Source organism: Cetorhinus maximus, chromosome 5, assembly GCF_964194155.1.
Source record: "Cetorhinus maximus chromosome 5, sCetMax3.hap1.1, whole genome shotgun sequence".
Lineage (NCBI taxonomy): Eukaryota > Metazoa > Chordata > Chondrichthyes > Lamniformes > Cetorhinidae > Cetorhinus > Cetorhinus maximus.
In genome coordinates, this window is record NC_135883.1 from 155,257,530 (window position 1) to 155,275,372 (window position 17,843).

The 17,843-nt window shown below is 46.5% G+C and overlaps 1 protein-coding gene across 1 annotated transcript in view; it reads left to right on the forward strand.

Annotated features, from left to right (window-relative positions):
• Positions 1-14,560: 14,560 nt before the first annotated feature.
• Positions 14,561-17,843, forward strand: part of LOC144681034 (potassium channel, subfamily K, member 16-like) — a 32,278-nt gene continuing 28,995 nt past the window's right edge. Inside the window, exon 1 of the mRNA XM_078542718.1 lies at positions 14,561-14,773. Coding sequence (XP_078398844.1) covers positions 14,561-14,773 — 213 coding nt within the window. The remainder of the gene's footprint in view (positions 14,774-17,843) is intronic.

Genomic DNA, 17,843 nt, shown 5'->3' on the forward strand with positions numbered 1-17,843 from the left:
TGGGGGCAACCTGCAGTGGAGGCAGCTAGACACATACTCAGAACTCCAACACATATCTTAATGATGGTGATGAGACGGTGGAAGGGGAGCCTCAAGGCCAAGAGCCATCTGCTGGCCTCAGCGCCGCACCTAGTTGTGCCTCCTTGCCATGGGCGCTAAGACCCGTGTGTTATTCAAAGTGATGGACGCCAAATGTGTCCAAGGTGGCCGTTGGGGGAGGGGGTTGCCGTACTATCTTCTGGGGACTGATCACCAGTAGTGTGGACAGGAGCCTCTGGAGGCCTCCGATGGGTCACTGTGATTGAGGTGCAGCGTGCGCGTGCAGAGTACATGAGCGATCAGCCCCAATAAATCCTCTTCTCTGTTCTGCAGGCAAAAAGTGATCACAATCAGCGGGAGCGCCAGAGGACTGGTGGTGAGCACACCCTGCTCCAGCGCCTCACCACGTATGAGGAGCAGGTCATGGAGCTGGGGAGGAGGCAGGCAGCCAGGTCGGCAGATGGCGGCAAGGCTGGGGTCCAGCGGCCAGGTATTTGAGGGCCACAGTCCCAACCACTCTGTCTCCCCACCATCCAAAGCACTGATGGCTGCTGCAATCCTTAATGCAGCAACACTGCTCATTCACAGGCTGATACAGTCAGACGTGTGGGTCATACACAAAGGTCCCTCGGCCCATTGAGGATGTGCGTCTCTAGCACTTTCCAAAGTCGCCATATCCCATTTGTGACCACTATTCTCATGGCCTAATGTGCCATGGCATCACTGCTGCACAGCCAAAGACTTAATGCATCTTAGGGAGGTTGTTACCTCCACCACCCTTTCAGCCAGTGCGCCCCACATTACTCTGTCCAAAAGGTCCTCAGCACCTCACCTGTCAACCTCACAGCACTCAACTTAAATAAATGCCACCACGTTAGTCATCCCTGCGCCAAGGAGAAATGTTGCCTTCTGTCCATCTGTTCTATGACCCTCATAACGGTATGAAGGTCAATAATGTGACCTGTCAATCTCCTGTGCTCCACGGCAAATGTCACAAGTGTTTGCAATGTTTCCTCATCACTCCAACTCTCCAGGCCAGCATGCATCCAGGTCAGGATCCTCTGCACTCTCCCCACTTCAATGCCATCCCTCCCATGAAGCACAGGTCACAACTGAACGCAGAAGTGTAGATGTGGCCTCGACAGCATTTTCTGCACTTGCAACATGACCTCCCTTTTCCTACATTCTATTCCTCAGCTAATAAAGGCATGTCTTTCTTCGATCTTGTTAAACGCCTTATGTTCCTGTTCTGCTACCTTAACGGGTCTGCCCAGCAAGGTCCCTGTAATCGTCGTGACTTCCCACGGTCCTACCATTACTCGTGTTTTCCCGTACCTTGCTTGTCTTGCCCAAGTGCTTAACCACACACTTATCCACATAACATTCCATGTGGCTTTCCTTAGGCCATCTGACCAGCCTGTCTGTATGCACGTGTAATGTTTGTGCCTCCTCTTGACTATTTACCACCCCACCAATGTTCGTCTCCTTAGGTTCTTGAAGGGTGAGCGATTTATGAGACTGGGGGTGAAAAGGGATGAAAGGTGTTACTGACTGAACGTTAACTGAAGCACTGTCCTTGTTAATTTCAGCATCACCACCGCATGGCCGCCACCAACAAATCCAGAGCCCCCCCTCCACAACTGAGGGCCAACACTTGCAACTTGCATCACATCCTTTCAGTGAGCCAGGCACCAGTGCAGCGACAAACACATCGGTTGGGATTATGACGTCGGCTAGTGTCCCGGGGCACAGTGGAGAGGGGATTTCACAATCGCTGGAGGAGATGGCACGGACAGAGAGTGCCGATGGCGCCAGCAGCCGGAGGACTGCAGGGAACCAGGCACATGCTGAGTCCGGCAGTGATGATGTGTCACCAATGCAGCAGCTGCAGGACAAGCGGCAGGGATGCGCAGGAGCATCTAGCAGGGTTGCATGAGGGTATGCTTCACTTGGTCTCTGTGGTGGAGGAATCCAGGCGGAATGTCAGTGATGGTATGAATCTCAGGACAGAGCTTCAGGCTTCCTCCATTGAGAGATTGGTGACTCTCATGGAGAGGGGCTTCCAGCAGATTGAGAATCTTCTGATTGGGTTACGCTCTGACCTGCAAGCCCTCACAGCGCTAATGGCCACAGGTGGTCATTCCCAATGTGGGAGATGTTCTGGGCACCAAGTGTCGCCGCTCGGTGCCCATCCATCTGCGGTGAGTAGGGAGGTCCAATGTGACCTCACGTCGGCGCAGCAGCTGCCTGTCATCACTGCGAGCTCCTCTCAGGGCACTCTGGATGAGGGTAGCAGCTCCTCCGCCCCTCTGCCAATGACCGTTGCATCCGTTGAGGCTGCGACAACTGGGGAGGTGCCAGTTCTGGAACTGGCCACTCCCTCCCAGGCGGGGCCATCACAGGCTCCACGGGCCACAGGACGGCCGCCAAGGTCTTTGAGGCCAACAGGACAGCAGAGTCAGCAGGCTGTCTCACAAGCCACTCCGAGCGATGGGGTGGCACCCAGACGTAGCACCCGCAAACATAAGCATAAGGCACGTTAGGCACCCCACGGGTTTATCACTGGTGATTTTGTGTTGGCCCTAGATTAGGGAATATATCATTATGTACGTCAGAGCAACGTTTGTTGTTTATTTTGTTGGGAATAAAGTCCACTTTTCTGACCATGGCTGAGGGTGTTTCCTTTGTGCTGCATTTGTATGTTTCACAGATATATCATGAGTGTTTGAGTGGACATTGATATTTCTGTACTAAGCCCTTAGTTGCAGCTGATGACGTGAAAAGTGTAGCACCTAAGTGCCACGTGTGGAAGCGCCAGGCAATGCTGGTCCTGCTAATCGATGTGTGTGGAGCTAGCTGAAGGTTTGTTGGATTAAAGTGTCCCGGATGTCCCTGCCTCCTTGGTGTAGTAGCGGGTCAGCGTGCTGCCCCTCATCATTACCCTGTGCTTCCTCATCCTCTGAGCCACTGCTGGATTCATCATGTGCAGCCTCATCCAGGGCGTCAAGGTCTTCATCATAAACAGCATCCCCCCCTTTCCAGTGCAAGATTGTGCAGAGCGCAGCATGCGACCACTATCACAGAGATGCGATCTGGGGGGTACTGGAGTGCGCCCCCTGAGCGGCCCAGGCAACGGAAGTCATCTTGAGAAGACCGATGGCTCTCTCCACCACAGCCCTTGTGGTGCCCTGGCTCCTATTGTAGCGCTCCTCAGCTTCTGTTCTTGGATGGCGGAAAGACGTCATGAGCCACCTTCTGAGGGGATAGCCCTTATCACCCAGCAGCTAACCATCCAGCCGAGCCGGAGCACTGAAGAGCCCCGGCACCTGGGAGTATCTGAGGATGTAGGCATTGTGGAAGCTGCCTGGGTACCTTGCACAGACTTGCAGAATCTGCATCCTGAAATCACACACTATCTGCATGTTCATGGAGTGGAAGCCCTTCCTGTTGACGAAGACACCGGGCTCACCTGCTGGCGCCTTGATGGCCACATGTGTGCAGTCTATTGCACCCTGGACGTGGGGGAAGCCAGCAATGGCCTCGAAGCCTCTGGCTCGCTGTACCTGACTTGCCTGGTCGTAGCGGAAGTGGATGAAGGTCAATGCCCATCTGAACAGAGCGTCTGTAACCTGCTTGACACAAGTGTGGATAGCTGATTGGGAGACACCACAAAGATCACCCACCGAGCGCTGGAAGGAGCCAGAGGCATTAAGTGGAGGGCAACTGTGACCTTCAGAGCCGCTGGCATGGGGTGTCCACCTACACAGTTAGGAGAGATCTCAGGGCCAATCATCTGACAGATATGGTCGACTATCCCACTTAACAGTCGGAGCCTCCTTTTGTGCATGAAGCTAAAATTTAATAAAGAGAGATGAGGTAAATCATTTAGAGATTTAAACGCCTGCAGGTTGCAAGAGGAAGGGAGGATTGAAAATGCTAAGGAATTCCATTTGTTTGAGATCCTGGGGAAAAATGTTTTAGAGTGAGATTCAGTGTGATGGAGTTTTAGGGAAGGGGAAGAGAATGTAGGACTAGTTTAGAAGTAACAAACAAGGGAATTTTGAAGAGCACTGACACTACAAGTCTCAATAGTACAGAGAGATGTGTGTGTGATAAAAGATGCTGGAAAACTGAAATAGAAATGGAAAGGGCAGAATTTTATGACTGACATCCCGACATCTGCGCACAGCATCACGATATTTAGCTGGGCGGGCACTATAAAGTGCAACGCGCGCCCGCCATTAATTAAAGGCCTTGTTAAGGCCCTTAACTCGGCAATCGACGCCGGTTTTGAGGAGCCCATGTGATCTTCGCCTCGGCGCATGAGCCCAACGGGCAGGAGGGTAACTGATTTTTTAGCAAACCTCATCCACAGGCTGGAGATGTGGGCTCAGGGGGGTTGGTAATGTTTTATCTGAAGTATTTATTGCAGAAAGTGTTTTAAACTTGCCTGTGTGATTGTTAGCAGTCCAAATCAATTTCCAACAGCTTTCTCTGTACTTTGAAGCTTCAACTCACCAGTCTGCAGACAGGAATCTTTATCGGGCCTGCAGCTTTCTGGAGACTCCATTTAGCCTGGGTATGGGTTCTGACATCTCCACTGGAGGCAGCTCCTCTGAGGAGGAAGGGAGGGATAGACTAAGGAGGAGGCCAGGAGTGGACAATCAGCCTCCAGGGGAGCCACCTTTGGGATGCCAGGCGCAGGCACAAGGGGCGCAGGGCCAAGAGGTTGTCCAAGGTGGAAGGGGCCGCAGAAGACGCCACTATCCTGCTGCCAGGGTATACAGGCCTAATTTTCTCAATAAAAACAAATAATCTATTCATACTGGACAGAAATGGATGTTGACTCGGCTTCAAATCTCCCAAACCCTTCGACACTCCCTATTCTAGAGATGGGTTTCATTGAGGAGGGATAATGGAAAACTGGAACACTTAGCATTTTTTTGAGTAGTGAGGATGATCTCTTAAACAACATGTAACTGCACCAACAGCCTGCATTTATATCACACCATAACATAGAAAAATCTCCAAAATGTTTCACGTGGGGTGCCTGGGGAAGGGGGTGGGTTTACGAGAGGACAGAGTCAAGGAAACGGCGTAATATTGGATGAGTTGTGGGGCTGGAGGAGATTACAGATAGGGAGCAGCAAAGCCATGAGGATGAGAGTTTTAAATTGCAGGGAATGGAGCCTTTTGTTTACTTTATTCTTTCATGGGATGCAGGCATCGCTAGCAAAGCCAACATTTGTTGCCCACCCTCAATTACCCGCAAACTTAGTACAGTTCACCGAGGGCAGTTAAGAGTCAACCACACTTCTTTTGAGTCTGGAGTCACGTGTAGGCCAGACCAGGTAAGGAAGACAGATTTCCTGCCCCAAAGGGCAGCAGAGAACCGCATGGGTTTTGGCAACAATTGACAATTTTTTCATGATCAACATTATTGAGAATCATTTTAAATTCCAGACTTTATAAATTGAATTCAAATTCCACCAGCTGCCATGGTGGGATTTGAACCCATGTCCCCAGAGCATCAGCCTGGGCCTCTGAAGTACTAAGATAAAGGCAAAATACTGCGGACGCTGGAAATCTGAAACAAGAACAAAAAATGCTGGAAAAACTCAGCAGGTCTGACAGCATCTGTGGGAGAGAAAAGACAGAGTTAATGTTTCGAGTCTATATGACTCTTCTTCAGAGCTAGAGGGAAGTAAAAATGTGGTGAAATATATACTGTTTAAGGGGGGTGGACTAGGTGAAGCTGGATAGAAGGCCAGCGATAGGTGGAGGCAAAGGAGAGATTGCAAAAGATGTCATAATCAAAAAGGTCAAAGGGGTGTTGATGGTGGTGGTACTGGCTAAAGGAGGTGCTAATGGTGACTGAGTAGAAAGCAGGATGAGCAAGTGACAGATGGCCCTAGTGGGGGTGGGTGGGGGGAGCGGACAGTGGTGGGAAAAAAGATCGAAAATAGGTTAAATAAAACAATGAATAAAAATGGAAATAAATTAAAAAATAATAATGATAATAAAAATAAATGGAAAAAAATATATAAAAATTTAAAAATAGAAATGAATATTGATAAAAGGGGATCAAAAAGGGGGTGGGGATGGAGGACCGAGTTCATGATCTAAAATTGTTGAACTCAATATTCAGTCCAGAAGGTTGTAAAGTGCCTAATTGGAAGGTGAGGTGCTGTTCCTCCAGTTTGTGTTGAGCTTCACTGAAACATTGCAGCAGGCCAAGGACGGACATGTGGGCATGAGAGCAGGGTGGAGTGTTGAAATGGCAAGCAACAGGGAGGTCTGGGTCATGCTTGCGGACAGACCGAAGCTGTTCCGCAAAGCAGTCACGCAGTCTGCGTTTGGTCTCTCCAATGTAGAGGAGACTGCATTGGGAGCAGCGAATGCAGTAGACTAAATTGAGGGAAGTGCAAGTGAAGTTCTGCTTCACTTGAAAGGAGTGTTTGGGCCCTTGGACGGTGAGGAGGGGGGAAGTAAAGGGTCAGGTGTTGCACCTTCTGTGATTGCATGGGAAGGTGCCATGGGAGGGGGTTGAGGTGGTGGGGGGTGATAGAGGAGTGGATCAGGATGTCTGGGAGGGAACTGTCCCTAAAGTGGGGGTGAAGGGAAGATGCATTTGGTGGTGGCATCATGCTGGAGTTGGCAGAAATGGCGGAGGATGATCCTTTGAATGCGGAGGCTGGTGGGGTGAAAAGTGAGGACAAGGTGGACCCTATCATGGTTCTGGGAGGGAGAGGAAGGTGTGAGGGCAGAGGTGTGGAAGATGGGTCGGACACGGTTGAGGGCCCTATCAACCACCGTGGATGGGAAACCTCGGTTAATGAAGAAGGAAGACATGTCAGAAGCACTGTTTTGGACATCTGACACATCTTCCCTCTTGTCAGCCCAAGCCTGGATATTATCCAGGTCTTGCTGCATTTGGACATGGACTGCTTTAGTATCTGAGGATTCGCAAATGGTGCTGAACATTGATGATTGCACAATGAACATCCCCACATCTGACCTTATGATGGAAGGAAGGTCATTGATGAAGCAGTTGAAGATGGTTAGGCCGAGGACACTACCCTTAAGAACTCCTGCAGTGATGTCCTGGAGCTGATATGACTGACCTCCAACAACCACAGCCATCTTCCTTTGTGCTAGGTATGACTCCAACCAGTGGAGAGTTTTCCCCGATTCCCATTGACTCTAGTTTTGCTAAGGCTCCTCGATGCCACACTCAGTCAAATGCGGCCTTGATGTCAAGGGCAGTCACTCTCACCTCATGAGTTCAGCTCTTTTGTCCATGTTTGAACCAAGACTGTAATAAGTGCAATCGATGCTCACATTATTAAAAAAAAATTCAACTGTAGGGTGATGTTCCCAAGCAGGTGCTGCTCTTGTCCTTCTAGGTGGTAGAGGTCGTGGGTTTGGAAGGTGCTGTCGAAGGAGCCATGGTGTGTTGCTACAGTGCATCTTGTAGATGGTACACACTGCAATGCCATCCAAATTTAAGTGGTGGCCTCAAACTCTTCAATAACTGTCAGTAGTTTCCTTACTGTAAATGGGCTAAATTCTTTTCCCATAACTTATTTTAATTTATTAAGGAAGACGGTGGTGTAGTGGTAATGTCACTGGACTAGTAATCCAGAGATCCAGGCTAATGCTCTGGGGGCATGGGTTCAAATCCCACCATGGCAGCTGGTGGAATTTGAGTTCAGTTAATAAATCTGGAATTGAAATCTAGTCTTAGTAAGGTGACCATGAAACTATCTTCGATTGTTGTTAAAAGCCCATCTGGTTCACTAATGTCCTTTAGGGAAGGAAATATGCTGCCCTTACCTGGTCTGGCCTACATGTGACTGCAGACCCAAAGCAGTGTGGTTGATTCTGAAATGGCCTAGCAAGGTCAGATCAAGGGCAATTAGGGATGGGCAACAAATGCTGACCTTGTCAGTGACGCCCACATCCCATGAAAGAATGAAAAAAAATCCCCAGTAGGACAAACCAAACCAGAGCTCGGAACAGATGGAATTTTAAGAGGAGGCAGTGGCCCCATACCCCCGGCTTAAAATTTCTCCACATGGCCAGGCAGCCCCAAGTTGATTGAATGGTGGTTGGGCTATTCATTGGCTCAGGGTGAGACTTCTACCCCCATCTGGGAGGAAGTCCCGCCTCCAAGAGCTGTCGACCAATCAAATAGCCAGCAGCTCTCTAGTCCCAGCAGCGCCACTGGGAGCAGTGGCCACTGCTAGGACTGCAGACAGTGCTGGATGGCGATCGTTGCTGGATTAGAAGGTGATAAGAGGGGGATTTTGGCAGGGTGCATGCTGGCAGGCCCTAGCAAGGAAATGAACCTACAAAAATAAAAGTGGACACGAAGCTGCCAGATTGTCATAAAAACCCAATTGTCGTCTCGCCTGAATGTAACTCCAGTGCCGCACCAATATGATTGACTGTCAATTGCCCACTGACATAGCATAGCAAGTCGCTATCATATTCTACAGGCAAGTAGAGGTGAGCTATGAATACAGTCACAATAGCAGACTGTCGCTACCAACCATCTACTGGCATATTGAATTTTTTTTAAAGGAAGACCTGTGTTTTTAAAAGAAAACATGTAAAGACTGATCAAAAGATGGCTGATAATGTAAAGTGTCCACCTCTGGAAAATTCCTTTGTGGGTTATACTGACAGACCTGCCTTGACAGAACATGGAATGTCGCACCTGAAGAGATGTCAGCGCCTACTTCAAATAGAGACACCTGAAAGGAAAGTATGTTTAGAGATGTACTAGCAAGAGGCTACTTTAGTTGAACAATGAACTGTATTTACAGAGCTGCTGGATTAGCTGCAGGCCTCTAGCAAGGCTACAATACACACTTTAGACTAGGAAAACTCCGCCCCTTATAAACTTCCTCGTGCTTAGTGCTAATTGGTGGTTCTGGCCACATGACCCTTAATCAGTAAGGCTGACCATAAAACAACAATCATCACGTTCCTCCCCCTTTAATTCCTTGTTTTACATTCCTTATTTACACAAATTACTTTATACGAGTGAATATAAAACAATATCAAAAATCTCAGAAATGATCAAATTGGCACGGTGTCATGAATTCAGATTATACACTTATGTACATAGGTCCAGTAATTACAAATCAAGTCATTGAGGGGGTTTTCTGTTCTGGGTAGAGCAGCGTACCTCTATAGCCTGAGGCTCTCCTACAGGATCGACACTCACAGGAACTGCGATAATGGGTACCCCTTTTGGCACAGGCAGTTCATCACCATTTGATTCAGTTATGTCTATAATAGGTCGATCAGGTACTTCGGTGCTTATTGGCTGGATAACATTCCTCGGTGGTAACACTGACTGTGGAAGCATCTCTCTACCTCTCAGGTGATCCACGCGTTTATGAACGATCCGGCCTTCCAGATCTACTTGGTATGAAAGGGGCCCGGTCTCACAGACAATAATTCCTGGGATCCAACTTGGACCGCTACCGAAGCTCCTTACACATACGGCTTCATCTACCATAAATTTCCGGGCTCTACTATGCAAATCGTGGCTTGTTTTCTGGTTACCTTGGTTCTTCTCTAACCTCCCTGGCAAACTTGGAAACATGGAGGCTCGGTCTCGTTCTGAGACACTTTAGAAGCAGTTCTGCTGCTGGAACTCCCGTAGAGTCGTGCGGTAGCTAAGAAGGAAGTGTGAGATTTTGGTTTCCAAGGCTCCTCCCTTTTTTTGATGTCCCGACTTGAAAGTTTGGATGACCCTCTCGGCTAGTCTGTTTGATGCTGGGTGGTGAGGCGCAGTTCAGATGTGTTTAATGCCGTTTAGGCTGGTGAGGTTCTGAAATCAGCACTTGTAAATACGGCTCTGTTGTCTGATACAATAACTTTGGGCAATCCGTGAGTCGAAAAGCATTGACGTAACCTTTCGATGGCAGCATGTGACGTAGGTGATTTCACCTCAAAAATCTCCCTCCATTCTGAGTGTGCGCTGATTATGAGCAAAAACATTGTGCCCAGGACTGGACCCACATAGTCTATATGGATCCACACCCCATGGACGGCCAGGCCATTCCCAAGGGTGTAGGGGGGGCTGTGGCTGGCAACTTTTGCTGCAGTTGGCACCGTTGACAATTCTTGACTAGCTTCTTGATATCTGCATCTATACCCCAGGCCGCCACATGTAACTCCTGGCGAGCATTTTCATTTTAGAAATGCCAGGATGAATGCTGTGTCATTCGTGTCATTAGGAGCAGTTCTCTGTCTGGTACAGGAACGACTACTCTTGCTCCCCAGAGTATGATGCCATCCTGACATCTCAATTCGTATTTGCGGGTAAAAAATGTTTTCATTTCCTCAGAGGCTGGCTCGATTAACCAGCCTGTAGGTATCTGGTCTTTCACTTTGGACAGAAGTGGATCTCGGTTGGTTCAGTTCCTGATCTGCTTCACGTAGACGGGCGATGTGTCTAAAAAAATTCAATGCAAGGACAATTTCTTTGGGTACAGGAATACACAAGATGCTTTCTTGCAAAGGCAGGTGGCTAATGGCGTCCATGTACACTATGTCTATCCCAGGTAGGTGCTTGAAAGTGTATTCGTAGGCGGACAGAATTAATGCCCATTGCTGAATTCTTGCCGAGGCTGTTCGCGGGATAGCCTTGTCTTCTTTGAAAAGACCCAAAAGCTGTTTATGATTGGAGACCGTAGTAAAGTGTCTGCCATGTAAGTACTGGTGGAATTTTCTAACTCTGAAGACTATTGACAGTTCTTCCTTCTTGATCTGCAAATATCCTTTATCAGCCACTGAGAGGGTTTTTGATACGTAACCTATTGGCCTCTCAGAGCTGTCATCCATTTCATGGGACAACACTGCACCAATGCCATATGGAGAGGCATCGCAGGTCGATATCAATTCTTTAGATGGGTCAACATGCACTAACAAGGTTAAGGAGTGCAGCAGTTGTTTTACTCTGTTGAAGGCTGCCTCCTGTGCAGCCTTCCAGGACCAATGATGTTATTTCTTCAGTAGTATGTGCAAGGGGCCAGTCCAGTCCATAAGTTGGGTAAAAATCTCCCGTTGTAGTTTACCATCTCTACAAATGATTTGTGTTTGGTGATATTTGGACGGAGAAGGCGCCTCCTTTAATCGCCTTAACCTTTTCTTCCAAGTAATCCTCGTGCGTCTACACGGTGCCCCAGACAGGTAACCTCTGTGGCTCGGAAAGTGCATTTCTCTTTATTTAGACAGACTCCAGCTTCCATAAATCTTTTTAATATCTCCTCTAAATTTGCTAAATGCTCGGCCTCTGTCGATTCAGTTATGAGGACATCGTCAAGGTGTACGACAACCCGGGGTAATCCCTGTAGCAAACTCATTGTCCTTTGAAATATTGCACATGTCGAGGACACGTCAAAAGGGAGATGTGTATGCTGAAACAGGCATTTGTGTGTGTTTATTGTGACATACCCCTGGCTGTGTTATCTAACTCGAGTTGCTTGTACGCGTGGCTCATATCCAACTTAGTGTAGGATTGACCTCCTGCCAGCTTTGTGTACAAGCTTCAATTCTTGGAATTGGATATTTATCCAACTTGCTGGCCTGATTTTTTTGTTTGTTCATGGGGTGTGGGCATTACTGTCTCGGCCAGCATTTATTGCCCCTCCCTAATTGCCCTTGTTCAGAGGGCATTTAAGAGTCAGCCAGATTGCTGTGGGTCTGAAAGTCACATGTAGGCCAGGCCAGGTAAGGATGGCAGATTTCCTTCCCTAATGGACATTAGTGAACCAGGTGGGTTTTATGACAATTGATAATGGTTTCATGGTCATCGTTAGACTTTTAATTCCAGATTTTTTTTAATTGGATTCCAATTCCACCATCTGCCGTTTGGCACGCTTGGGACTGAGAGACTGCAAATAAGGTTGTAGGTTTGACTCCCACAGATGCTCAAGAGAATTGCTTTGCGTTTTGCCTCCTCCCCTATTCTGTTGGTCTGGAAATAAAACCCGAGACACTCGACATATTGAGTCCAGTCCTCCGTGGAAGAATCAAATGGGTTGATCCTCCCAAAGAGACACATCCTGGTGAATCTATATTCTTTTCCTTCTTTAAAATGAGATATTCACAGTTGTAGGGTGAGAGGTAGCGCCAGGATTATTTATCCTCGTCACCGGATGTAGAGGTGTACTACCAAGGGGCTTCTTTAGTTGAACAACCAATGTTATTTACAGAGCTGCTGGATTAGCTGCAGGCCTCTAGCAAGGCTACAATACACACTCTAGATTAGGGAAACTCTGTGCCTTATGATTGGTTGTTCTGATCACGTGACCCTTACTCAGTAAGACTGGCCTTAAAGCAACAATCACTACAATATGGAACATGCAAAAGACTGGACTTTAATCCCTTTGGTTGCGAAGACAATGGAGACTGTTTCCTACCAAAAACCCATCTCCTGTTGATTTATATCTCAGCGCTTGTAAAAAGTTCTGGTGTGAATGCAAGACATGACTATTTCCCCTCCCAGGAATACACAAGGAAAATGAGTTAAAAAGCTGGCTGCAGACCAGTGTTTGTGAGTGACAGAAAAAAGAAGAAACACCAGTCAGTCACCCCTGCAAAGACAAGCAGGCAATTTCTCTCTCTTTTGTTGTGGGGGGCAAGTGTGTTCTAACAGACGCCACAAGTAAAAAGAAACATGATAGCTTCTTCAGTTACCCTGCAGAGAGAACCAGGATTCCTCCCTCTGGGACAAGCCAACAAGTGTCTCCAACAGACTGCAAACCTGCCAAAGTCAGCTCTACCGAAATCACCCAACTTAACGGCTGCAACATACCACCACCTATGCCTCATGGACAAGCCAAGGACTGATTTGTATATTTTTAAACTTTTATTTGAACTCTTAACTTCTCCTTTCTGGTCAGAGTGTGTATCGCATCATTTTATTATTTTTCCTCAGGTTTTAGTAACTAGTAAACTTACTCTTTCTTTGACTCAAGAAAGCCTGGTTAAATTGAGTCCTTATAAAAAGTAAATACATTTGGACTGGGAAAAGATATCCACGGGGAGAGGATTTTTAAACTAACCTTGTTGCGACCAGCTGAGTGGGTTGAACAATGAGGGGGTCCAACTCATTCCTCCTCACCCGGGATCATAACAAAATTGGGGTCCCGTCCCAGTCGTAACAAATTGGGGATCTCGTCTGGGAATTTAACAAATTGGCAACCTCATCCAGGGCTGGTCGTAACAATACCAACCGTGCCAATGGATCCCTGGTGTCAAGGATTTCAGATATGAGGAAGGACAGGAGAAACATGAGCTTTCAGCCATGAAAGAAAGCAGCTGAATGGTGATCTTATAGAGATACATGAGGTAGTTAAAGAAATAGAAAAATGCATCTAGAATAATACTTTAAGTTAAATACGATAAAGGAACCTAGTAAACGTCAGTATAAGAATGATATCAGGAAATTCCTCTTTATACAGAGAATGATTATAACATCGTGCATTTCTATAGCCCTGTAACTGAAGTAAAACATTTCAAGCCACCACTTTCTCATGGGCAACTAGGGATGGGCAATAAATGCTGGCCCAGCCAGCAAAACCCACATCCCATGAATGAATAATGAATAATAACTTCACAAGAGCACAATGAAACAAAATTTGATACTGAACCACATAGGCAGAGATTATGATCAATGAGTAAAAGCTTGGTCAGGGTAGGTTTGAAGGAGTATCTTAAAAGGGGGAGAGAGAGAGGGAGAGAAGCATAGGTCTAGGGTGGAAATTCCAGAGCTTTCCCAGCACTTTCCTGGATTTTTTTTTTCATTCTTTCACAGGATCTGGGCATCACTGGCTAGGCCAGCATTTGTTACCCCGCCTGCTAATTGCGCTTGAGAAGGTGGTGGTGAGCTGATTCCTTGAACCGCTGAGGTCCTTGTGGTGAACTAAGATGGACCAAATGGCTTTCCAAATCTGTAACAATCTTGTGATGATTGCAGCCACACTTGACTACAACAGAAGGGCTGTTCCTCTGTTCACCCACATCACACAAGTGAATACCATTTAACACCAAAAGATAGTCATGCAAATTTTACCAGAGTGAGGTGTAGGAGGAACATTTATTTTACTGTGTTTATTAGTAACCTTACAAAACCAGTTGCTGAATCTAGCATTTGTATCAGAAGGTGTAGGGTCTTGGCTGTAACAATCCTATTGATCATCTGCCTGTAATGAACTTGTTTCCTGATTTCACGTCCTGCCAAGTAGCAAGTACCTGAGTGAGGTAAGTGGAGTGTAATGGGCTGTAAAAAAAGAAAATTGACTGGATATCTGTTGAATAAGGTCAGCTCACACAGAATAAGCACAGAGAAGGGCTTTCATTCCTGATGCAAGGTGCAATGTAAAACCACACAGGCAACAATGAGCCTGTCCTCGACTCAGCCTGTCTGATTCAACCAGCCAAGTGAGATAGTGCTTGATAGTTAGTGGTGCAGTGGGTTTTTAACATAGCCAAAGCCATGTCATATTTTACTGTGCACAGTATCAGAGTCAGTTGGACGGTGATTCTGCTGCTGGGATATTTTGTTTACTTGTTCCTGGGAGCTGCAGTATTCCAAATGTTGGAGAAGCAGGCAGAGTCTCATACTCGGAGTAACTTCCAACTGGCAAAGCTCAAATTCCTTACAAATTACAGCTGTCTGGATGGACCAGCTCTGGAAAGGTTTGTGCAGGTAAGTAGAAAAATACTGAGGTGGGAGTGGGGAGGGAATGGTGGGGATGATACCTGTTGACTTTAAGAATAATGCAAGGCACAAGACTGTGGACAGCCAAGTAATGCCTGAATGGGTTCAGAACAATTCGATGAGGTTAGATTAAATGCAAAACAGAGAAGTTCTAGCTAAAGGGTAAGATTAGTATAAGGTAAACATTGACAAAATCCTATACCTCTCATGTTGAAAGGTAGTTTCAAAGGCCTTGTCATTTAAACAACTTACTAACAGTGTAGATGCACTCCAATTATCAAAATTCTGAGCATTCCCAAGGGCTATGCCTGCTAACTAGTACTGAGTTTTCCAGTTTTTGGTACATTAAAACACAGTATGATTTTTAAAAATGTCCCCGCTAAGCCTTTTCAATAACTCAAATAGGCGAGGTATCATAAAATTAGCTTTTACACTGTTGGAAATCCGATTGATAAGATCCACAGTTCTGGGAATGATATGATGTAACCTGAGCTCATTGAATTCTGAGTCAAATTTGTCAAATCTTCATGAAGTCGTGTGTAAATAGCAGCAAAGCATGATTTTGTTTTCTCTCCCTTCTGCTGGCACTGATTCCTGGCTGAGGGGCAGTTCCCTGGGCAGTGGAACTGCTTCCCTGTTCGACCATGTGAGAACAAGGGGTGGGGAGAATCATTGCAAAGACTAAATCTTCCCTAACCCAACGCTCTTGAACATCCATGCTTTAGCAACAGGGGCGGTTGGGGGTCGGGAGTGTGGGGAGGGTAGAGGTGGTGGTTAATCAGGGGGGCAATTCTTGCTGACTATTCTAACATTCCTAGTCAAGGGATGATGTGGCCAATCGTAGCTGCACGGCCTTGATTAAGATGAGGTAACTCAGCACAGGCTAGGAATTGAAACTGGGGCCTTCCAGTTACCATACCGGGCAGTGCACATTCCACCTGAGCTGTGAAGATTGTCTTTGGCAAATTATTATTGATAAGCTGCAACATCGCCAGCAGATGGCCAAATCACTTTGAAGTATTTCCTATTTCATCCGCTCACTGGCGTTCCAACCAAGTGTATCTCTTTAAGCAAACACATATCAGACATTTACTTAAACAAACTCTACACAAACACTAATCCCTTTCTAAACATGCAAGGCTGTGAGGCAGACAACTGGCGACTGTCAGCGAAATTTCATTTTCTGCTTTCAGTTGCTGAAGGCTTCAGAGGCTCCCCTGTTCACTGTGGCGTAAAAGGTTTTTCAGGTTCGTTTCTGATGTTCTGTTTATTTTACAACACATTGAGAGCTTGGGGCTGGGAAGACACAGATAGTGCCACTTGACATAAATGGGAAATGTGCATCAGCAAATGTTTAAGCAAGCAGTAGACTGTTACCATTGATGCCACAAAACCCTGCTGCAAAATGGAAGGTTAACTGTGATGGTCAAAGATGCATCAATGCTTTTCTTATGGGAAACTGGAGATAGAAATACAGCATACTTACCTGGACCCAAGGCCTCCGTCTTAAAGGATGCTAAAGAGAGCAGCATACTGAAAGTTCCCAATGTCAGTGGCCAGAAGAGCAACTGTTGGCTTCTCAGGCCTCCAGCTGTGCTCTTTCTTCTTCCTCAGGGCATGGCCCTATGTTAGGAATGTGCCTGGGTCATGTAAATGGCCAAAATCTACATGACACGACTGCAGCTTACCCCCGCCACCTCAAGGGCAATTGGGGACGTGCAATAAACCCTGACCTTGCCAGCGATGCTCATATCCCATGAATGAATAACAAAAAAAAAAAAAAAAAAAGAGTTCAAGAGTTCCTTTCCATTTACAGTTACCGAACACTGGTACCCTGCACCTGTGGAGGGGAATCTATTCTACTGCATCTTTGAAAAATTGAAGGAAATAAGAGTTTCAGTGCTTCAGTGAATGGAAAGGAAAAGATCAGTTAGACATGATGCAGCTATTGCACTACAAAAAGGTCTATGAGTTTGTGAACACTTAGATTATGCTGAATATACAGTAAAAACAATGGATAAAGTCAAGATGATAAGTAGAGGACGTTATTGAAATGATGGGAAAGCAAAGGGAGGGATCAGACAGGGCCTTGAGGAAGTTCTGAGTTCATGAGAAAATAAGATGAACCATCAATGACACCATTAAAAGATTTGCATTTTTATAGAGCCTTTCACAACCTCATGCAGTCACAAAGCACTTTAGAGACTATGAAGCCTTTTTTGTAGTATATTTTAATGTAGGAAGCACAGCAAATTTAAGCAAGGTCCCACAAACAGCAAATTGCATAAATGGGCAGGTTAGCTGTCACACAGCCAGATGTCGTGGTCCATATCGGTATCAACGACATAGGTAAAAAGAGGGATGAGGTCCTGAAAGCAGAATTTAGGGAGCTAGGAAATAAATTAAAAAGCAGAACCTAAAAGGTAGTGATCTCAGGATTACATCTAATGCCATGCGCTAGTGAGATCAGGAATAGGAGAGCAGACCAGATGAATGTGTGGTGGGAGAGATGATGTAGGGGGTAGGGATTTAGATTCCTGAGGCATTGGGACCAATCCTGGAGAAGATAGGACCTGTACAAGCTGGACAGGCTGCACCCCAGCAGGACCAACATCCTCGTGGGAGTATTTGCGAGGACTGCGGGGAAGGGTTTAAACTAGAGTGGCGGGGGAATGGGAACCTGAGCAGCAAGACATAAGAGAGGGAAACAAAGGTAGAAATGAAAGACAGAAAAGTAGAAAGCACAAGTGGAAGGCAGAGGAAACAAGGGCTAGCAGCAAATAGGGCCGTAGTACAAAAACAGATGCATGAAAAGACAAGTCTAAAGGCACTGTATCTGAATGCATGGAGTATTTGCAATAAGGTAGATGAATTAACAGTGCAAATAGATGTAAGCAGGTACAATATGATTGTGATTACGGAGACATGGCTGCAGGGTGACTAAGGCTGGGAATTGAATATCCAAGGATACTCGATATTTAGGACGGACAGGCAAAAAGGAAAAGGAGGTGGTGTGGCGTTGTTAGTTAAGGATGAAATCAGTACAATAGTGAGAGAA